This window comes from Thermobia domestica, chromosome 5, assembly GCF_964235325.1.
Source record: "Thermobia domestica chromosome 5, izTheDome1.hap1.1, whole genome shotgun sequence".
Classification (NCBI taxonomy): Eukaryota; Metazoa; Arthropoda; class Insecta; order Zygentoma; family Lepismatidae; genus Thermobia; species Thermobia domestica.
This window is the reverse complement of record NC_137458.1, coordinates 87,539,719-87,564,292: the sequence shown is the minus strand read 5'-3', so window position 1 is coordinate 87,564,292 and position 24,574 is coordinate 87,539,719. Positions and strand designations below refer to the sequence as shown.

At 36.2% G+C, this 24,574-nt stretch overlaps 1 protein-coding gene across 1 annotated transcript in view; it reads right to left on the bottom strand.

Annotated features, from left to right (window-relative positions):
* The window catches only part of Glyp (glycogen phosphorylase), a 79,097-nt gene that overhangs the window by 32,234 nt on the left and 22,289 nt on the right, over window positions 1–24,574 (bottom strand). The window contains exons 2-4 of the mRNA XM_081758788.1: window positions 5,922–6,023; window positions 4,131–4,313; window positions 2,256–2,387 (exon numbers count right to left, since the gene is read on the bottom strand). Coding sequence (XP_081614914.1) covers window positions 2,256–2,387; window positions 4,131–4,313; window positions 5,922–6,023 — 417 coding nt within the window. The remainder of the gene's footprint in view (window positions 1–2,255; window positions 2,388–4,130; window positions 4,314–5,921; window positions 6,024–24,574) is intronic.

The following is a 24,574-nucleotide window of genomic DNA, read 5'->3' as shown; positions in this document are numbered from 1 at the left end:
TATAGTGTCATTTGAGTTTTTTCTTTGTAAAAATTGTTTTTAATTTCAACCACTTCTCTTCTTTTTATACCTTTTATCTTTTCCTTTTCTTCTAGGTTGATTTTTATCATCATCGTATACTGCATGATTTAGTTATTTATCTTTGTTAATATGAAATTTTTATGAAATGACACATTTTATCCCAGAATGTAATTATTTCTTGTATATAGATATTATGATTTCGACTGTAAGTGCAGCTTGTGTGTTGCAAGTATAATTTGCCTGTTGTTAGATATATTCTGTGACACTTTTGTATGCTTTGGTTGCATATGTCACGTACTTACTGCCCGGACGAACCTGTGGCTATGTAAGCTATTTGCTGCCTAATAAATTTATTATTATTATTATTATTATTATTATTATTATTATTATTATTATTATTATTATTATTATTATTAATTTGTATTTATTTCTAGCAAAACTGCATACTATTGCAGTTTTCTCCCTACAAGTTTTGTTTCCAATGGAACCGTATTTCTTATTCAGTAATCATTTTTCAATTTGTAGGGTATTTAATTTAACGCCTCTCGTCTTGAAAAGGGCATCTGTTTTTATTGGAAGAGCTCTGTCTCCTCTTGCTTCTTGGGGAATCCTGACCCCCGTCTCTTCTCTAATGTTTTCTCCGTGTTGGTGCCTGTATACACATACATATATAATCAGGTATTGGCTTAAAGAAAACAATACCAATATGCTAAACAAATGCAAATCTCACATCTAGTTTTTAGTTCACAAATGTTCAATGTGGCTTCGTCCAGTAGAATGGCACATATCAGGTCGATAGGGAAACTTTTCTCATAACTTGAAGGCTGATTGGAATTTACGAGTTGATTGTGGTTGGCGGGACTTCAGTAGCATGCGTGCCTGCACTCTAGTGACATTTCTAACAACCAAACGAAACTTGAACACTCCCTCTTTAGAACTGTAGACATTTCATCCAAATACGATTAGCCCTTTTCAAACTATATCATTCTGAAAGCGGTTGAAGACTTTAGAGAAACTTTGTATTAGTTCTAGCCCCTAAATACTTCAGATTTGTCCAACAATTACTATCTAGACAACTATTTCAAATTTGTTTTGTTTCCCTTGTACAATAGCATATTAATGAAAATGGTATTGTACTCATATCTTAGGTATAATTAGATATGCTTAAACTAAATACTTTACTTCTTATGAAGCTCTCGAGTTAAATAATAAAAATTCTTGCTTTTGATAGTTCGATTCCCAGCCAGTATGAACAAAAGAGCTTCGGATTTCATGCTAAATGTACGCCTAATCTCTTATGTTCTAAATACCAAAAGCAATATTAAAACCTTCAAGCAATCTACCATCCATCCATTCTTGACTTTTTATGGAAACGAGTGTGCTGTTAGCTATCCCTCATAATTTTGTTTAAAAGTTTGAGCTGAGAATGATACCACTTCATAAGCTCAAATCTCTCCTCACAAACAGTAGATGCTCAGGGTAGATTTATTATAACCAACGAAAAAAATACTAAATACCGATGTTGAAATAAACCAATATGTAATAGAAATAATAATACAGGGTGTTTGAAAGTCTCTATACACCTTATTCGTGACCAAAGCCATAAAGAGAAATATTTTATGCGATAGTCTGCACCAGTGCTTTGCTACCGCCTTGCAAGGAGTTTTTTTTCTGCAATCCAGACGGCCAGGTGACTTTAAAGTGGTTATTTAATTTTCTGAATTCAATTAGCTTTGAATACGTCACGAATCAGGTGTACAGAGACTTTCCGAACACCCTGCATATTGGTATGCTTCACTTAAAGACAAGCTGGTTAGTGCTGAAGATAATGAATACTTCAAAACCACATTTTTGTTTGTAAGAAATTGTTTCACACTAACCAGATCACTCAAAAGTCCAATGATGCTTACATAGAACTTTACGTCTAAGTCTAAAGTAGAGGTTTCAAAACTATAACAAAGCTTTATTAGTAGTATCAAAAAGTGACATTAAGGCTATCTAGATGACTTCAGTTAAGTTGACTGTTAACATTATCACTAGCAGGAAGTTCGCAGAAGGTAAAACTGTTACAGAAGGAGATGTCAATAATTGGAGACTGTAACTGAAATTTTGATCTAGCAACTAGTTCTCGGCTCTTAAAACTACATAAATAGTACAATGAAGTAAAGTTGTGGCCATTTTGAATCCAGCATTTTCAGCTTTCGAACTTTTACTATGTGACAAAAATAACGTACCTGAGTATCAACCCATTTCTTTCCCTGAGGAGTATCTTGAACTCTGCCATAGAAGTTCACTGGAAGCATGTATTCAGGACGGGCTTTTTCCCACGGATTTCCAAATCTTAACCAGTCATCTGGTTCCTCAATCTGTTACAAAACAAATAAAATAATTTTAAAAAAATAGAAATAAAAGAAACTGCAGTATTGATGAAATAACCTGAATTAATTCTTTAAAAATGCATTAACCTTAGCTCATCCATTTGTTGAAATTGTATCATTTAATTTATGGATTATTTTCTTAACTAAAGATGTCATTGATCATATTGATTTATCAAGACAGTTAGAAACAAGATGTGAACAATTACAGACGAAATAAGCTTATTATCTAAATTCTCAAAAATAATTTGTAGAAGAATGAAATATTTTAGAGAGATATCACTAGCTCTGAACATGGCTTACAATCCGAAGGGGTAAATCTTTACAAATAGCCATATAGACATTTTTGAACGAAGTCAATATTCATTTGGATAACACAAATCACATCCGGTAAGCATTTTGTAACCTAAGCAATTCTGAATATTTTGTACAAGAATGGTAGAAGAGGCATACCTAACTCGTAGCTCAGGTCATACCTGTCACAAAGAACAAGCAGTTGAAGTTACAGATTCAGCTTCTTTTACACATATCCATAAAATGAGTAATCTGTGAAAAAATAATGTGTTCCTTAGGGTTCGGTGCTAGGTCCAAATTTTGTTTCCCATGTATATAAATTATCTTTCCCTTAAGTATTACAGGGGATGATCTAACACTATGCCAACGACACTAATATTACAATATAAGACTCGTGTATAGATTAATTACAAAGGGAAAGAAATGCTACTGCTGGATAATTGGAACAATGATTCTATGAAAACTAACGTCAAGCATCTTGATGATGTTGGCTCTGAAACAATCAAAATATTTTTTGTCTGAGATAGACAGGTCTTACATCAAATCCAAATACCACAATTGGTAATAAAAGATATATGTACAATCATCAAAATTTTGGGGAACAACAATCGACGACAAAATCAAACGGCTATGATCAATCTCGTAAATGTGCTTTATAATAAGCTAGCTTCAGCTACATATAGAATTTGATTCCTTGCATGAATATCAAACAAGCAATTCGAAAATTATACTACGTCATATTTTGCTCATAATACTAGCAATTCGAAAATTATACTATGTCATATTTTGCTCATAATACTATGTCATACTTGGGGAATTCCATCCGAGTTAATCATAGCGTTTCGCTTCCATACAATAACAACCGTAAAAACTGTGGTGAACTTTCTGGCAGGTGTGGCATATTAACAGTGTCTTGTAATACATTTGAAACATTATCAACGAACATTTAATAGATTAAGAAAGAAAAAAAAATCAGAGACAAGACTATAATACAAAGAAAAGAAAAAAAAAAAACACCTGGCTGTAGTTAGATCTAAATCCTCAAAATTTTTAAACTCTTTCATACTGAAAGGAATTAAGATGTATAATAATCTTCCACCAGAGAAGAACTGAAAATACGAAATTGTCCTTAATATAATATCAAAAGTACATTTTACACTGTAGAGAAATACAGGACATAAAAAAATTGAACTAAATTGTTTAATGTACTCGCACTATTTCAATCGTGTTGAAACAGTATAGAACACTTTATGTTATATTATACAGTATTATATGCGTAAGTTTGATTTTTTCATATCCTTATTATATGTAATCTTTTGGGTTTACGTTAATGAAATGTTCCGTACCTTGCAAATACGCTTGAACGAACGCGATAAAAATGAATTTACTTTTTACATGATATTCCCAATCCTAAAAAATGACAAAATATTATCTACGAACCTGTTCACCATTCTTTATTCTCTGTGCAAATATTCCGTATTCATATCGAATTCCGTATCCATATGCAGCTAGACCTAATGTAGCCATTGAGTCCAAGAAACATGCTGCGAGCCTCCCTAAACCTCCGTTACCTAAACCTGCATCCTCTTCTAGTTCTTCTAACTCTTCTATGTCTAAGCCAAGCTGAAAGAAACAAAAACTAAAATTAACAATGAAATTTATGCAAGATGAAAAACAAAATCAGTACTGCATTTCAATTAGAAAATTTTATTTTGAACCATACTTCTCCATCTATACCATCTTTTTCTTTTGTTTTCAATATTCTCTTATTTACTAATTTCTTTCACTTTCTTATATGCAGATGTTTGAGACCACTTCAATATGACCAATTTGGAGTTTCCAATCCAAATTGCACAAATGAACTTTCTTTCTATGATAGCAAATGAAGTTTCTCCTAGCATTTCACTTTCTAATACGATGTTGTCTGGTCATGGAGAACTTTGTAATGTACGTATTTATTGTTAGATGCAAACTAAATCGAACTTCAATTACAGTTATACTTTATTTTGGCCCTATTAGTCTATACGATCTAATAAGCAAGAAATGTTTTCCTATGAAGGGTAAGATTGTTTCCTTTTCTAATGAGAGATTGCAACCAATTTTAAAGACTTCCCGATCTTTAGGGAATATTATATATAAGCTTTTCTCATACTCTTTATAGATGAAAGCTTACTATCGGCTCGTGATCGTAAGACTACCTGCACTGAGTTATGATCTTTAGAAGTAGTGTCTTCATACAAATTGATATCTTGCTACGGTGATATTTGTCATATTTACGATATATCATGTAAAACATGTGAATTAAAATATGTCCTTTGCCACAATCTGTACGTACAATATAGGCATCTTTCTTTAGATAAACTGATTTACTGTAATTAAAAAAAGTCAAAACTATTGTTTCTCCTTACATGTAATCAAGAAATATATTACGATTTTTTAATCATGTGATTTATTTATTTATGTTTAAAAATACGTCCCATATATTTCCAGTATTTATTTTTGATTTCCTTTCGCCAGGCATTTTCATTCATAATCTCTCCGCACATCAAATTTCATTATAGTTTTTTGTTTTGACAATACGGTGTTTAGCCTTGTCTTATTGAATTTTTGTGACGTAATATTTACCTGTCACTAATATCTCCTTTATCAAATTCTTTGAGCTTGTTTAGGTTCAATGTATTGTAGAAATATAAAAATTTCATATAAAAAAATGACACATTGCCATTCGTTTAGTTCTGCCATAGTTTGGTAAAAATTTATATAGTATCTGTCCCAAGATTTCCTACTTTTATATAAACAAAAGACCATTTACTATTTTCTATTACGAATGTTGGCATAAATAAAAATACACACACGAAAAAAGAGGTCACAAAAGCATAACCCGGGTTAAGCCGCTAGATGGCTATACCAGTATTTTTATACTAACAGTACCTTTTCTAGTATACAAAATTTACTTTGGCACTAGTATCACTAACTATAAATAAATATAAATATATATATATAAATAAATATAAATATATATATATAAATAAATATAAATATATAAATAAATATAAATATATAAATAAATATAAATATATAAATAAATATAAATATATATATATATAAATAAATATATATATATATAAATAAATATATATATATATATATTACTTCTCGAATTTTCTGTAACTCAAAACAGTTTGAACTTTCGAAAGCACTTCCAAGATAAGGAAATTTGAATGCACTTACCTGATACATGGCTTCATCACAGGCTCCCTGTAGCCCAAGATTGATCATCGTATTTTGTAAAGACCGCCCCATGTAATACTCCAATGACAGATAATACACACGCTGAAATCAAAATAAAAATATATAAATTATTAATTTTAAAAACGGAAGAAAAATTATTGCAGTATATTAATTTATCTTATATATAAAAATAAATATTTGTTCGTTCGGTATATAAATCCCCAACATTGACTTGGCATACTTGAAAGTAATTTTACTGAAGAGACCGTAGTTTGGAAGAGATCGTAGGCTATATGGAACTTTTTGGTTCGTATCTTTAGGCGGAAGAGGAGACTTCAAAGAGGAAGACATGGTTTACAATTTGTTTTTAAAAAAAACTCATGAATTTCTCATATTAGGAAGATAAAACTCGTTATGTAAACTCCTTTCTAATTAACAAGCTGACATACATGTATGACTTACAATTTGACAACTACCATTACAAACACTGACAATGAGACAGCCATGGACATATGCTCAAAAAGACATGCATAACTACAAGGAAGATCATGGAACATGTAAGAATATCCAAGAAAAGCGTTGTAACAATTATCCAGAGCTTAGGTTGTAGCAAAATCTGGATGCATTGGATTCCTAAACTCATGACTGACCACTAACAGATGTTGATGTCAACTTCGTCTATCATGATAACGAACCTGTGAAGAGAACAAATTATTATTGATCAATTGGATAGTGAAGGTAAAAAGTTTCCTCACACAATGATGCCACAGAGAAAGTGTTTGTATGATTATCCTTGCAACCTTCAGCGGTGGACCATACTGTTTTATTGAAGATGAAACATAATAGCATATTGATCCTTTCATGAACCTGAAAGAGGCAAACGCCAGTCTATGGAATGGAGATACTGGGAATCTCCTAGGGGGAAAAAGCTATGATTCTCTAGGACAGAGCTCTCCAACTTGGGTGCGTGTTACCATCAAGAATGTCGCGAGATTTTGTTATAAATTCAAAATATTAGACGAATAAAAAACTTGCAATTAAAATAATAGTAGATTTCCTTATTTTCATTCAGCGCATTAACTGTAAAATTGAGATTATTTTTACAAGTTTTTTTCGAATAACATTCAATTATAGCACTAAATGTCTCAGTTCTTAATGCTGCAAGAACGTGCAAGTGGAACTGTAATGAGGAATATCTAGAAGTGAGTTCCATGTGGTATAGCGATGAAGGATGTTCTTTGCTATACTAAAGGGTTGGATGCTTGGAGGAAAACTGGTCAATGGGGTTGTATAAAATTGTGTAAACTAATAGGGTGCCGCCATACAGTAAAGGTTGGAAAGCACTGCTCTAGAAGGGGGTTAGAATTAATTTTCATTAATTTTCTTTAAAGCGTATCCATCGCCAACAGAGATAAATATTGCACATCAGTGAACAAGATCAACCATGAATTACGAATCAAACCAAGATACCGGAATTATGGAATACCAGCATTAAGCTGCATAATAATACATGAGATCGCACAATACAGACAATTCGAAGATGATAGTACTCCAACCAACTCACAGCTTGACCTGACCCCTTCATGCTTACCTACCTGGGAGCGAGAGGTAATTTGCATGGTAAACCTTTTGTGACATGAGTAACATCAAGCTCATCGCGTCTCACTATGCCTCACCCGTTTACTCACTAGATCTTGCGCCTTGAAACTTATCTATTCCCTCATCTACCATTTTATCAGTTGAAAAACCATCTTATCAGGATTCGATTCGTCTCAGCAGATAACGTCATTACTACTGTGGAATCTTACTTGAAGATATAAGACGAAAGTTTCTGAACAATTAGGAGGCTACGTTGAAAGATAACCCCTTTGCAGCCTTTCTTTTCTTTTCTTTTTTTTTTTTTTTATGGTGGATCTACACATGTTTTACTGAATACTTGTATGATGTTTTCTCTTTCAAGATGATGAATTTCAATGTTATTTCTTAGCTCCATTAACAAGACGCCAGCAGATAGTTGGCGGATCTCAAGAATTGAAACCTGGACCGCTTGGTGGCTGCTACTAGCAGATTGCCAACGAAATTACATTTATACCGCTAACGATTCGCTGCTCTCAGTCCGCAACTACCCCGCCAATATTCTCTCTCTCTCTCTCTCTCTCTCTCTCTCTCTCTCTCTCTCTCTCTCTCTCTCTCTCTCTCTCTCTCTCTCTCTCTTCCTCTCCCAGAATTATGGGGGGCACGATGCTTCAGTGGTATAATAGAGCTCTTAGCTCTGGTATATGGGGTATTTGGTTCGATCCCCGGCCATGTAAGTTTGTGGTGGACAACACTGTGTCCGTGACTTTTCTCGAGATGCTCCCGTTTCCTCGCACATCCTCATTCCATCATTCACATCCCTTAATGATCCGTCTCCCTTAGCCTAAAGGGAATAATATTGCGACATTAAACTGAAAGATTTTATTCATTTCAATTTTCTCTGTCAGAGTTAGATTTGAACCACCGACCCCATGATCAGAAACACCGTCCTTACCCACATCTTACAAAAACTTCCCGGATTTAAAATTTGTATAACTTTCTATATGGTTGTAAATCATGTCCTCCTCTCTTTACCAAAATCCGTTTCAACTTTTTTTTTTTTTTTTTGTATCACAAATATACACAAAATTCCACTCGGTGAATTCAAATTGAATGTAGCGAAGCGAATTTAAACTTTAATCCAACGAATAATATAATATATGCGCTAAGACAAATTATTAACAATTGACAAATGTAAAGCGAACATGGCCGACTGAAGCTTTCGAAATAATTAAGCAAATCAGATTACGGCCTGTTGTCCTACTATCGCTTCCTGGCCCCCCCCCCCCAAAAAAAAAAAAAAAAAAAAAAAACGCTAATCGCACAGTATCCAGCTTCACCTCGAATACGAAATTATTTATTCAGTGGCGCACCAGCAACACCAGCTCAAATACCGAAATTGATCCGATGTACTGCGTAGATTCTTGGCGTTCTTCGTACTTTCATGGCGAATTGTATGATCTACTTCGACTTGATCCGAACCATCTGCGCTCGAACCGAAACTCGAACATGGGACTCCCGGACCAAAAATCGGAACTCCTGTAATTGAGCTAAAACGGAACCTAAAATTAACTGGAAATCAGAACTTTGCATAAATGTAAGGTCAGAAGTTCCTAGATTATGGACACGCTGAATAGCATCCGAGGCCAGGGTGGCCAAAACACTATATACCAGTACAACTTTTAATGTGTATAATCCAGGGATGCAAATAACCACTCGCTCACTCGCCCGGGGCGAGTGGTTCATCGGTGCAGGCGAGTATTTAATATCATACCGAAGGTAAGTAAATGATTCCTATTGTGAAATGTGGGCTAGTAGCTTTTTTTTGGGGGGGGGGGGGCTATTAAAATTTTGTTGCATATTTGCATCCCTGGTATAATCTTAGATGTGCCACTTTGTAACTTCGATTTATTTTATTTGTATCTAAGCTTCGTTTACAATGAAGGCAGACTTTTTGCGTTACTTGGGAAGTATCATATACCATTGACGGCATGAAAGGCTTGGGTTAGTCATCTCTACCATGGGTGATCTAGAAAAATCATAGTGACGCTGAATTACAATGCTCCGAACAAAATATAAACAGAACAGAGGCCTTACACAAGCTTTTTAGAGCCCGTTTTAGCACCTTCTTTGACACTAATCTTGTTGTCTAACGAATTTGTATTTGCTAGATGCCAAGAACTAGCCTATCTTTACTTAAACCCTTTTGCATTAATTTACAGAGGGAAAGTGAAACCACATTTTCTTCTTGGCGTTTACTCGATTATTTCAGTAGAAACGTTGCCAAAAATCTAATATCAATTAAAGACGAACTTTTCACTCGTTGAGCGCGTATGTTTCACTCATGATGGAAATTGGTGCTGCATCTAAAATAAAATGCATGGAGCTACAGTAATGGCTTTATATCGACAGCATTGGTAGTTATGCAGAATATTCTAACATGTACTGAATATCTGCAAGTTTCCAGAAATAATTAGCCTTCTATATGAAAGTATAAATTCTGTTTAGTGCCTTCAACGCAGCTAGTGCCACACTCGCGACCTCCAAAGTACTCAATGAACTGGAAGTTTAGGAAGTGATTTTGTTAATTTCTTCTCCACGATTAATTAAATGTCCCTTGCAATTAGGCTATATATGAAAATAATAATAATAATAATAATAATAATAATAATAATAATAATAATAATAATAATAATAATAATAATAATAATTCTGGCATAACAGCCCTTAGGGGGGCAGGGCTACTAGCCCGCTTGTGGCACTACTACTTTTGGGGTGACATCTGATCACCATATAGGCTTTCCGCCACGGTTATTTCTGATTTTCTAGACCGAAGTTCGCTACTTCCTTGTTTCAAGTACTTTCCCAGTTGTCAATGAGTTAATACCGGTGACAACACCATCTGGTAAGTGGTCATCCATCTTTCTTTCTGGCGAGACCTGACACTGCTTGTCTTTGCTAATCTCACGAGAAGCGGTTTAAGTGTGGCTAAGTTAAATTAAATCTGATTATTAAATACTGAAATTATATACAGGGTAGTCCATAAGTCTTAGTACAGTGGATTATTTCGGAAACAAACATGATTAAAACAAATCTGACTAACGGAGGGCGGACTTGGGTAAAGGAGCTACCGATTGGTGCATGCATTGTAAATGGCGGCCATCTTGGATCCAGGTTAACTTTTTTCAAATAGGAAGGTAGGCATGTGACACATCAACTAACACTTTTTTGCAGGGGAATGAGTCCCGCAAGCAGAAATGCGTTATCATGTCCCTTTCCAAATTTATGACGCCCCAAAATTGACGGTTTTCTGTTTCCTTCCAGGGAGAGCGACCTGGCGCTAACGCTGCAAGAAAGACATGACGCCCCAAATTTGACAGTTTTTCTTTTCGTTGCAGGTAGAGCGAGATGGCACTGACGAAGCAGGAAAGAATTGAGATCATCCTAATGTCTGGGGAAGCAAGCAGTCGTGTGATTGCCCAGGACTTCAACGCGCGCCACCCCGAAAGAGCTGCAATAAGCCACAACACCGTTAGCTTCTTCATTAGGAAATTCAGTGTAACTGGTAATGTTGCCGACAGACCACGGTCAGGTCCCCCATGAACCGCGACAAGATGAGAAGACATTCACAATGGTGCTTGCTGCGAGTGTGAAAAGTCCGAAGCGCAGCATAAGACAACTGTCAGCGATAACAGGCGTACTACGTGCTTCCGAGATGATCTCCATACGAACAAGTGGCATCCCTTCAAGCTGTAGCTTGTCCAAAAGTTTCAGAGGATGATCCAGACCGGCGCATGCAATTTGCCAATTGGGCTTTGTCACAATATGACTGAGATACGCATTTCCCAGCCAGAGTTCTCTTCACAGACGAGGCAAACTTTTATTTGGATGGGGAAGTGAATCTCCACAACATGCGACATTGGTCGGATGCAAACCCACATGCGATCAATCCCTGCAAGAGGGTTACCCCTGCTCATATCATGGCGTGGTGTGGCATATGGAACAAGTCGATCGTAGGACCCTTATTCATTCTTAGTACCCTAAATGGTGTCCGATATCTAGACATGTTACAGGAGTTGGTGTTACTGTTGCTTCTCTAAATGGTGTCCGATATCTGGACATGTTACAGGAGTTGGTGTTACTGTTGCTTCTCCGCCCTGATGCCACCTTGCCGCGATATTTTCAGCAAGATGGTACCCCACCGCACTATGCACTACCTGTTCGGAAATGCTTGGATCTGCATTTTCCTGGACGTTGGATCGGTCGCCGAGGCCCTGTGGAGTGTCCAACCCGGTCGCCGAACCTCACTCCCTTGGATTTTTTTTTATGGGGACACTTAAAACACCTGGTGTATCAGAAGAAGATTCGGGATGTTGCACACCTACAGGGACGTATTCAGGACGCCTGTGATAGCATCACCTCCGCTGTGTTGTTACGGGTTCAGGAGGGCTGGATTAAGAGACTCCGGTTGTGTGTTGCAATGGACGGGCAACATGTGGAGCACATCCTGTAGGTGGAACTTTGGGGCTTCATAACTTTGGAACGGGACATGATAACATTTCTGCTTGCAGGACTGCGTTCCCCTGAAAAAAAAGTGTTAATTGATGTGTCACATGGCTATCTTCCTATTTAAAAAAAAATAACCTGGATCCAAGGATGGTGGCCATCTTGATGGCCGCCATTCACAACGCATAGCCTACTTCAATCGGTAGCTCTTTTACCCAAGTCCGCCCTCCGCTAGTCAGATTTGCTTTTCTCATGTTTGTTTCCAAAATAATCCAATATACTAAGACTTATGGACCACCCTGTAGAACAAAATCTAACGTTCACGAAGTATTAGGCCTATCATCATCATAGACATTCTGCCATTGCCGCAACTGAGAAGCTTCTATTCTCCAGTCTTTCACTAACCTCTTCGTCTTTATGTACGATTTTTCTGTTTTGATACCATAAATTCACTGTAGTCTCCTTCACCCCATCCCTCTCTTTCCTACCACCATACCCTATAGCCTCACGATACAGTTCCTTCTTAGCCAATGTCCCAACCAATTTCTCTTCCCCTTCTTAATAATATCCAAAATTGTTGTTTTCTCTTCCATCATTTCTAAGACCCCCCCCTCATCGTTTTCCGTTCGACTCAGCTACTTCTCTCCACTCTTCTCCACGCCCGCATTTCGAAAGTTTCCAATCATTATTCATCATTTTTGCGTAATGACTATATTTGTGACCAATACAGAACAATACTCCACACGAAGCATTTTATGAGTTTCTCAACTCTATTTATTTAAAGTCCCATAAAATACCGTTTTCTTTCTCCTATACGCTTCTTTCGCCATTCCTATCCTTGGTTTTATTTCACGTTCGCACTTCATAGCAAGATAGCATCACTAATATCATATTACTTCATATAAGCGAAAACCAGTCACTTGTTCTATTTTCTCTCCTCCTACTTCTATATTTAATACGGACCGCTTCCTTCCAATCATCATGGACTTCGTCTTTCTAACATTTATTTTCATCCCATATTCTTCACAGCCCTTCCCCAAGTAAGAGACAAATAGAATGGAAGAAGAAATCACTAAAATCAAACCACTGGAATTCCAGTTCATTTCAAAGGAAAGAGAAAATAATTTCCCATATAAACCAATGGGCTAAAAAAGATGGCGTAGGTATTCAACACCGTTAAGAATTACTTGTAGTGCATAGAGTTAAGAGCCTGACATATTAAAAATATGAAATTTACCATTTTTCTTTTGCTCGTTTTTCGTAAGTAAAAAGCAATAATGGAATGCAACTTACCACAATCATAGATAACGTTATTTTACAGTAGAAAATATGAACCTGAAGAATTTTCAGTGTTGCCATCCATAGAAATTAGTGTTGCCAGAATAGCATTTTCTCCAAAATCTAAGTTAAACCAGCAACTAGAGGAACGAACTTAGCTGCATTTGATTAAGTATCATGTTGTCTTGGAATCCTGTTAACTACTTTTTAAATAATAGTTGTATTTAGTTTGTAATAAACAAAATAGTTCTAACATGGTTATAGTTATTAAAATTAAATAAATAATAATATTATTTAAAAAGTTAACAGGATACCAAAACAACTTAATACGTAATCAAATGCAGTTGAGTTCGTTCATCTAGTTACTGCCTTAACTTAGATTTTCGGGGAAAAATTTTCTGGCAATACTGTAATTTCTATGGATGGCAACAAAAAAAAAAAATCCTTCAGGTTCATATTTTATATTGTAAAATAACGTTATCTATGATTGTGGTGCATTTCATTATATCCTTTTACTTATGGAAAAACAAGCAAAAGGAATAGTAAAGTATTATTTTTAGTATGTCAGGTTCTTAAAAACGATGAAGAGTAAGGTACGAATTATTTGCTCGCTCGGTTCTACCGTGCATGATACTACCAATATACTTTTTATCATCTTTTCTCTTCCTTCAGGAAAACAAGTGCTATGTAATTCCTGATCAAAAATAAAACTTCCTAGATATTACGTTTCAGCCAAGAATTAAGAAGGTATTCACCCCCTATAAAAGTGACAAAACGCTGGAAAGTTTCCATTGACTGAAAAAAAAAAAAATACGCCGAGAGAAAAGTCGTATGGGACACACGGGAGCAAATTGCCAAACACGCCACGGCACATTGAAACGAAAAACAGCTGAGGGAAAGGAGGTTAGTGACTTCGTCGAAAAGTCACCTTCAAACAAAGGAACTCCTTCGAGCCCAGCAACCGCACCAACACGGAAGGATACGCCAGTTTGAGCTATAAACGAGTTTTCCACTTGGCACTCATTATTCTTCTTTCTCTTTCCTTCGTTTTGTCACAGTAAACTTTAATCAAGGTTATAAAGGTCTTCACAGCGAACATTTCTGTTATCTGCACAGAGTTCACGCATACTTGTCGGCAATTTATCTGTTTTTTTCGTAGTTTGGCATTCTTTTGACTGATAAATTTATGAAGGAACACATTGTCATTCTTTATGAACACTTTAGTGTAACTAACTATATAGGATTACTTTCATCGTAACTCTTCCGGTTTAATAAAATCGCTACATATAGGAATATCTCTAAATATATAATAATAAAAACTATATACGAAATATGTCTTTCTACATCCTGTATTAATACTATTTATATCTTATATACATTTATTCAATGGGACAGAAGAGCTCAATTCTCGCAATTTTGCTCCAGCTACTATAAAGAACGTTGCTAGGCTGCTAGGGTAGAAAAATAAACATGACAAACCTATTAAAAAGGAATAGAAAACCTTCCACATGTTCAATATATTCCGAACTTACGCACCTAATACACATGCAAGAAACAATTACTCTTAGCAGGATGTCATTTCGAAACAGTAGCATGATTAATATTCCGTTGATGTAGGGGGCGCGGTGGCTCAGTGGTAGAGCGTTCAGTTCCCCTCTGGTGCTTGGGGTCCTGGGTTCGATTCCAGCCCCCGCCAAGTGAACTTTGTGGTGGACAAACACCGTGGGTGTGGGTTTTCTCGGGGTTCTCCCGTTTCCTCCCACTTTCTTTATTCCACCATTTCATTTATTACTCATCATCACGGTCTCCTTTAGCCTAACCGGCATAATCGTGGGACGTAAAACTCAAAGATTTCTTTTCATTTTTCCGTTGATGTAGTATGCTTGTTTTGTTATATCTCCATGAGTGGACGATATTAACTTAAACAATGCTAAGAATTTGTTGAATCCCTAGGTCCCCTCCCTTACATCTCTAGGCCCATTAGAAATAGGTCTCTACACAGCAGTAAATTCACCGATGATGCATGCCGTCAACCATGTTACAATTTCTTTCGTATTATTAAAGTAGAAATTCCTGTGGACTCGCAATTCCTTTTCTAATTTTCAAACCAACGGAAAACAATAGTATATCAAGCAAGTTAATGAAACGGGTTAAGTTGTATGACGTGGGTAAATTGACGAACGGAAGTGCGTAACACTGTCTCAAATACACTGACCTAAGGCCGTATTTATGCATTGAAAGGAGGTAAATTTTCTAGGTCTATAACTAGCTGAAATGCTCATTCTTCGCAAGGGATAATGGATCTAGGAATACCTGATTCCCTTCCTCTTTAGGATACATATTTCAACGAGAGACTACGTAAAAATGTGCCGGTTTACTGGACTGATCCACATTTTTTTTTTAATTTATAAAACAAATTTGTAGTATTATTTTAATAGACTAGTGTCTGATTAATAAAAAAATGTGTGAGAATAATCGAAAACTACTATTATACGGTATATTGTTATTAGTAGTTGTGCAATTTTATTTATACAGGGTATATTATTACCAGACTTCAAAAAAGGAGATGATTCTCAATTCAACCCGTTTATACGTGTGTTGTGCAATGTGCATATGCTCACGCATAGTTTCGACTTAGGTGCACCGATGATGTTGATTCTTTTGTAGCTGAAAGAGTATACGTTTCTGGCAGTTCTATATAAATTTCTTTAGAATTTGATGGTAGTCCTATATAAATTTCTTTAGAATTTATAGCTAGACCACGAAACACCTAAATGAGTCCTGTGTTGAATTATATTATAATGATGTTGAAAGGGAAAAAAAAAAAGTTATTTTTTAATAATTACTTTCTTATTGTATAGCTTTCTTATTGTAGATACGATTTCAATGAAACTTTTAAAGTCAAAATACGATGGTAACTTTGCATTAACATGAGATTGAACCACTAAATAAAGCCAAATTATATAAGTATATGATTATTAGGTTAAGTTCTTAATCTATAAGGGGCGATCAACTGAAACCCATTCAGTGGTCATAATTCATGAAATAAAATTTATTTCGAGCGGAAACTTGTACACTATCTAGAGGCGTCTATTGTTAGCGTGCAGTAAGAATACTGTTCAGAAAAAGTCACCATGAGCGTTGAGACACTTGTCCCACTGTGTCATTAACTTACAAATGCCGTCCATGTAAAATTTGGATGGCTATCAAACCAATCATGCACAGCGTCTTGAACCTCAGCGTCAGACTCGAATCTCTGACCCCTGACCTTTCAATGCCTTCTTTAGAGGCCCAAAGATGTGAAAGTCACAAGGTGAAAGGTCAAGGCTGTAGGGCGGGTGTCGCAACATTTCCCACTTGAATCATTGAAACAAAGCCTGCATTTAGTTTGCAACGTGTGGACGCGCGTTGTCATGCAACACAATGACTCCAGCGGTCAATAAACCAGGCCTTTTGTTTTTGAAGGCTCTCCGTAACTGTGTCAAGGTCTGACAGTAGCGTGCGGCGTTGATGGACTGTCCTGGTTCCTTGAAGTCGAGCAATAATGGTCCATGGCAATCAAAGAGCATAGACACCAAAACTTTCCCCGCAGACGGTTGCGTCTTGAACTTTTTGGGACGTGGAAATGAGGGGTGTTTCCATTGCATACAGGAAGACTTTGAACTCGGTTCAAAATGATGGCACCAAGTTTCATCGTTAGCAACAATGCGCTGCAAGAAGTAGTTACCTTCCAAATGGTATTGTGACAAATGTTCAATGGCGCAACCCATACACTTCAATATTTGATCTTCCGTCTACACCCTGGGGATCCACTGCGCGCACACTTTGTGATACCCCAGATCTTTCACCATTTTCTGAGCAGTACCATAACTCATGTTTAACCCGTTCGTTATGGATTGAATACTAATCCGTCTATCCGCAGCTATAGCCGCATTCATCTTTTCACGCGAGTCTTCTGTGGCCAAACATGGGCTTGACCAGGACGGGGATAATCAGTGGTTTGTTCACGGCCTTCCGAAACATTCTGGCCCAGTCCACCACTGTTGTTTCGGAGACGCATGCATCACCATACACGTCTTTCATACGCCGGAACACTTCAGCTGGTTGACAACCTTTGGCACTCAAACTGGATGACGGCATGCTGGTCCTGTTTGGACGGATTGGGGATCTTGAACACCATCTTTCACTTGTTATACATGCAAAACGGAAACACGTATCAACAACATTCCCACACCCAACACACAGGGGCATGAACGGGTCTCCGTTGATCGCCCCTTATAGATTCTCCCTGCTAGCTAACACACGAAATAAATTCTACGTTTGGTCATTATCAACCTCATGCCGTGATTTGCAGTCTATGAAACAAAATTATAAATCAATTATGTGTTTACTTGTTTCGAGTTCAACGTTTTGTTTCAGCAGCATGGTTATGAGATGTACCAAATGACATTTAATTTTCATCGGGAATCCGAACAGTGCTGTTTCAAAAACGAGAAATTTATAGAGAATTTATAATACGGGCATTCTAGACAATTTATACACTAAAAAGAGTAAATTATTGATTACAACTGGATTTTAAAAAATAACAATACATCTTTGATATAAAGAATACTTAATTGGGCTATAAACAAGATAACTGAGAATGTGTTAAACAATTCATTGTTTTCATGTTCCCCTTAATTTTCCTACAGTTTTACGCGCTGCTGACGTCCCCGTTAAACCATATTCATTCATTCCTGTCTCATAGAAAATGAGATTTCTTAGGAATAAGAAACTAAAAAATCACTTTCGGTCAGTGTTTTGTCGTCAGTACTGAGGTAATACTATTCGATCATTGGAAAACTCCGTGAACAGTGACGAATAAAATATATTTTCCCCAGTTTTTTTTAATAAAAATAACTTTGAAGTTCAAGCAACATTTTGAAAACTTCCAAAGCACGCGAACTTAAGGTCATTAAAGAAAGAAAGAGCAACTGAATTTTCTTTCTGAATAGAAGACACACCAGTCGTCAACTTATCAAATGTAACAGCTTCTCTGCAAAACATATTAAGATTATTTTTAGAGAAAGAACGTATAGAGTAGTTTAACTGTCAAAGCGCGCTTATTTTAAAACGCTCATAATTATACGAGTGTTGAGCAATTTTTATCGGTCATAGACCTCGTTCAAGTTCTCAGTTAAGAAAATACGAAAAAGCACGAGCGCCAAGAATCACGTTGAATAAAGTAATAATCATGTCAATGGTACACATTAATATTTCTTTCAAATAATCTTTAGATTTTCGTGAAAGGCAATTAACGGGCGAAGGGCACAAAAACCGTAGCGTTACAAGTCATTTCAAGATTATCTTGTCCACACGACACGGAGCATGCGCGTAGACTACGTAGATGCTCCGGGGCTCCAGCATCCATACAAATAATCTCGCGGGTGCGGCGCACCCACAAGATTTTTAATTTGGTAGAAACAAATATTTCTCATTTGCCATTATCAAAAAATAATAAACAAAACATTGAGATGGAAGTTAAAATTTCTAACCTCTAAAACATGATTGTTTGTTTCAAATCAGTGTTTAAAGGCAACCAAGCAACACACACTCCCCTTTCTTCCCTGTCTTTGGCCTAGCCAAAGCCAGACCCCACAAAAAAAAAGGAACTATATTGTAAAGAGAATCGAGCACAGTCCTTTTTGACAGTGTTCATAAAAAAATCTTAACTAAAAGGAAATCAATAAAAAATATCGAGACCTCTGAAAACATATGACACGTCCCGCCATCCGCCATTGACATGCACCCACATAAATTTTGGGAAAACGACGCCGTTGCAAGGTAGGACACAGTTTAAACGAGAATTTTATAACACACACACATTATATATATAGGGTGTCTCAAGTCCCCTGACTGGGCAACTCTGTTATCAGAGTTACAACAAAATGTAAGAGGGAAAATCATCTCCAAATATGAGGATATTTTCAATATAAGTCAAGGAACTTTTCAAATCGGACGAGCATTTGGGCTGTACACTCTTTATGCGCCCAATGTTAAGTAAAAATGCAATGTTGCCATTTTTACAGCCTAAACGGCTTGTCCGATTTGAAAAATTCCTTCACTTTAGATTGAAAACATATTTGGAGACTGTTTCCTCCCTCTGATAATAACAGTTATCCTATGTTAGGGAACTTTTGAGACACCCTATATTATATATATATATATATATATATATATATATATATATATGCGTTGTCTATGTTAATTTTCTACATTTGATAAAATAGTTTTCCCAGTTAACTCTACGAAGGATTCTCTTGGAGTGGTGAAAGGGGAATACGTCACATCTACGCTCTGAGTGGGATTTGAACTAGAGAAAAACAGGTTTTGCGACCGCTAGCGTAATGCTTTAAACCGGTAGTTTTTCAACCTTTGGAGCCTGCAGAAGGCAGGGAACAAGTGTTGGGCAAAATAGAAAGAGCATCACATTCCATTTATGATTATACTCGTGGTATTTAGGCTATTATTGAAATAACTGAATGCAAAAAATCACAAATTTTAGAGCCACAACTACATTTTGCTTTTGAGTTAGAAATTTTACAATCACATTTTTGGGTTATTTTCTTTAAAAAGTCATATTTAAGGACTTAATACGATATTTTCTGCCTTTATTTTCCAAATCCTCTCAAATCGTGGATCAAAAATGGAAACTGCAAGATGTAGAGAGGCATGAAGTCTAGTCTAAAATTGTGTCTTGTTTTGTCCTGTATTCTGTTTTTAATTGCATATACAGCAGAGTACGAGTAAGTTATTTTACATGAATACGTAGTTTAAAAAGTCGCTAATAATTTCAAAGCTTCTCAGATCGGGATATTTTTCACTCACAGATGAATAATGATACTATTATTAATGTTGTTATTATTCTGAAGTTGAGAGTTACATTTAAAAAAAGTTTCATTAGATCGACGCAGCCATGTCTTTAGCCTAAGCTTAGCGTTACCATATGTCCGCATTTCGAGAGTAAATATTTCACTTCGCACATTTTCCGAGACTTCTCTATTTGTCTGCATTTTCTAAGTGTATTGTCAACTCAATTCCAGACATTTCACATGTAATAAGTTGTCTATTTGTATTCAAAGAAAGAATCTTATATACTGAAAAATAGAATAAATATGTGAAGTCAACATGATATTGTAAGTATTCTTGTTGGTTATTTTTCATATATTTCAATTTACTTCTCTTAATGTTTTAAAATAAAACCTGGCAGTAAAAGAAAACTTATCATTTCTATGTCGAAAGTTAATGTTTGTATAACAATTTATTTAGTTGAAAATGTGCCCGCCATTTGGCACTTCAGAATATGGTAACCCTTCCTTAGTTGACGGTACAGGTCCGCATACCACCGGTTGAAAACCACTGCTTTAATCCATTCTAACACACCAGTCGGCTTCGAGCATTTGAGTCCGTATGTCTGGCAACCCTGATTAAGCTTATAATCCAAGAGAGAGCCTAGAGGCATCTTGCTTCATGTACCGTAATTACATACTAAAAAGATGCCAGTAAATTTCCATGCGCTCTCATTTGGTCGCATATAGAGCAAAAAAATCTCCGCTTATTTATATTTCCATTATTAAAATCTACGCTCGTGGAGTAGACAACCAGTATATTTATCGATGTGTTTGTAATCACATAATCATTAAATCTTTTATATTATGTATGACTGATATAAATTTGCCTAATCCATTTCACATTATAAATTGTTTCTAAAGTTACTGTTACTGCAAGGTGTATACGTATTCTGTTTGAAAGCTAAAATAAGTAAACCGGACGGAACTATATCTACAAAGAAAAGAAGAACCTATATTATAGAGACTTGAGTTAAAATGTTACTTTATTCAGTGTGATCTTGAACATTTTTTTTTTTTTAAATCTCAAATAATCCTTCCTCCACAAACTTGGGTTAGAAGGAGAAAACTTACGTTTTACTCATACTGAATCTGCTAAGACAGTTTACATGATTTTTTGTAAAGGTCTTTGCTTCCTCTCCCATGAACATTCACATAATAAACCGTATGCATAAAATTAGGCACTTGGCAATTTGTATGTAACTAGAAAAAAAAATGTGTCCTTTCCACCCGGGTAGGTCCTCTCTTTTTAAGGAGTAAATAAAGCGCCCGGGCAGATTTTCTTCCACAATGAAATTGTCCACAATTTCTCCCATTCAACAAAAATCGGAAGTTGAAATAAGAAGTTTCATCTTGATTTTTGAAAATATTTGTATCTACCACGACTAAAATGTGTAACAGTCAAACAATTCCGATTTGGAAGAAGGTTGTCTGGTAATACTGTGCACAAAAGAGTTATAATTTGTGCAGCTGGAACATCAGTGGATGCGTACGATAAATAAATGCTTGTAAATAAACGACTTTCATCAAATGCCTCCTTTTTAAATTCATGTAATGTGGTACTAACCCTGAACATTAAGTTTTCTAATATTATATAAGCAATATAAAAATTTCAAGTTTACCAGTATACCCTATATATGATCACTTAAAGAATACTGAAAAATCAGATTTCGATTTCTACGGTCTTCGGTATCCTTCGTAATAAAACTATGTTGCTTTCCTTCCAAGATAGGTCTGCTTACTTCATAGGTATAAATATTCAGCTTATAATTAATCGCACACTAAATTTTTTTTTAGAAAATAAAAATTCATTCCATCACCTGAAATGAATACCATTAAAACTATGCACCAGAGAATGTATTAATATCAGTCACCAGCTTCCCATCTCCCTCTTCTAATACACGGCGTCTCAAAAGTAATGGTGAAAAATGAAATCACAGATTCATGGCAACAAAACAAGAAAAAATGTTTATATGACACAGTTTGGAAATGGATAGGGGCGGACCTAGACAGCTTCGAATGTGGGGGGAAAGGAACTTCACATCTGCCAGCGGAATGATAGGAGCTAGGAAGGGGGTTCAAAAAAACAATCATATTGGCTTGACATGCTACACGCATGTTACATAAATGCGCTAGACATTCTTCATACGTCATTTAGGGATTCATCGAATATCTGTATGGCAGGGGTAATGAATCAGTGCAGTAAAAATGGAAACCATACAGAAAAAAAGTTGTTATCCATGACACGATTGCACGCACATCTACAATGGGAATCAAAGCAAATATCACTTAGCATGATTGCATAATCTCAGGGGCAATGTAAAGTGGTATACCAAATAGAAACTCACAAAGAGACGGTAGAAATACTAACAAGTGTAATACTAACAAGTGTAACTAGTCGTGTCATATAATGAAATAACAGGCAGAATCCACAACGACGTATTATATCTTACAGAGAATAGCACTACAAACTACTAGGTCATACGTGCTAACAATAAAATCATGAGTTTTGAATACATTCCACTACTTCCTGTGTGTTGCGAAACTGTTTACACGCATCTTCAATGCAGTTTTGTATATCGGCAAGTTCCATTCCTTAAATGTGAAGTTCCCCCCCTCCTCATTCGAATCTGTCTAGCTTCGCCCCTGTTCACTTCCGGAGCATATGTCGCAAACTGTTTTTCTTGTTTTGGTGCCAGGAATCTGTGGTTTCATTTTTAACCATTAATTTTGGGACACCCTGTATACTAACATACTTTCTATCATATCGTTAATAAGAATATTTTTCTCTATGTTTTAATCAGTGTGATATTTTAGAATTCTCTGTTCTTTTCTTCCTTATTATTCTCGACCACTGGCGTCTCTGGCATGTAAAATTTGGGGAGGACATCAAGGAAAGTGATTTAAATGGTACTACCAAGCCCAACCTGTTTATTATCTTCGATTCCATTTGTTAGCTTTCTGATTACCTTCACGGACCCCTTAAGGTATATCAACAAGTCTGTTATAATCCTTAGAATAATTTCATAGCCTGAATATTATATTCCAAAAAGCGTAATTATTATTTATATGTTATTCTGTCGTTAGTAAATAAATTAGAATAAAATATTGAATATTTTGTACTTCAAAATATTGAGGGGGACGCGTCCCCCTCGTTCCCCCGCCAGAGACGCCCATGTTCTCAACATATTTTCGAGCTTGGGTTTGCGTCAACCCAACGCAAAATTTGAGTTTTATTTTGTGATAATCACTATAGCACTTATTAATTCCTTGTTGCAGCTTTTGTGTTGCGTTGCGATCCGCACATTTTACGAATCCTGGTACGGAACGAGTTTTTACATTTACCCAACCAGTGGCGTACGCAAGGGAGGCATTTTCGGGGTTTTAACCCTTTCTTCAGCAAGTTATTATGGAAAAATAAATAGACGGCAAAAAAGATCACACACTACAAGTTTCCATTTCGTCCGATAGATGTCAACCGCTGTAGCACTTTGCTGTCACCTAACGGCAAGATGTATAACTTCTACTACCTTTGTAAACAACAATAAAAAATTCGCTTTTGTTCACGAGTTATCGTGTGCACTAATGGATAAACGTAAATCAGCGTTATCCACTAAATTAACAGATTGTCTCCATTACTAAAAAAAGAATTCAAAAATTTGCTTCCGTTCAAGTCACAGTGAGGAGTAACAGACATTCTATTACTACAATATTATAAGCCCCACTTGTGTGATCCTAATAAATATAGACCATATTACGATATGTAGTCTATAATAAAATGTTTCGTATCCTGAACAGGGGAGGGCAGGAGGCAGCTGTCTCCCTGAGTTTGAGAAACACATACTTTTATAAATTAATTGTATACTCTTATGTCTGTGGATACTCTTGCTTCCCCTCCCCCCCTTGGCAGAATCTGAACTGATGCTGCTAGTCCTGAAACGATATGAGGCACGCTACTGCAATTCCCCGCTGCTTTAATCAAGCTCTTCCAGAAAATTTTATCCAGAGATGGAAAAATCAAAATGTGACTTGGCTACAGTGGGATAGTGTTTGCTCAAGAACTTGCCCTGCACAAGACGCTGTAATTTATCTTATCTCCAGGAGGGGGTGAGATGGACACCTCCGAGAGTGCAAAGCCCTCGAAAGCAGGGGAAAAAATAGATCTCAAAAGGTAGGGGGACGCATGACGTCACGCCGTCCCCCGTGCCTATCTTTGTCCATTGTAACTTTTTTAGGAAGTGGAGAGACGCCATAGATATTTTCTGGAAGTGGGGGAATAGTATATCCCCGCGTTCACCCTCAGTTTTACCCCTGCTCGGAAGTATGTCTAGTAGAAACAGTGGATGAAATTCTATGTACACTATTGCACTCAATTTCCTCCGTAGATATATATAATATTCAGCAGCT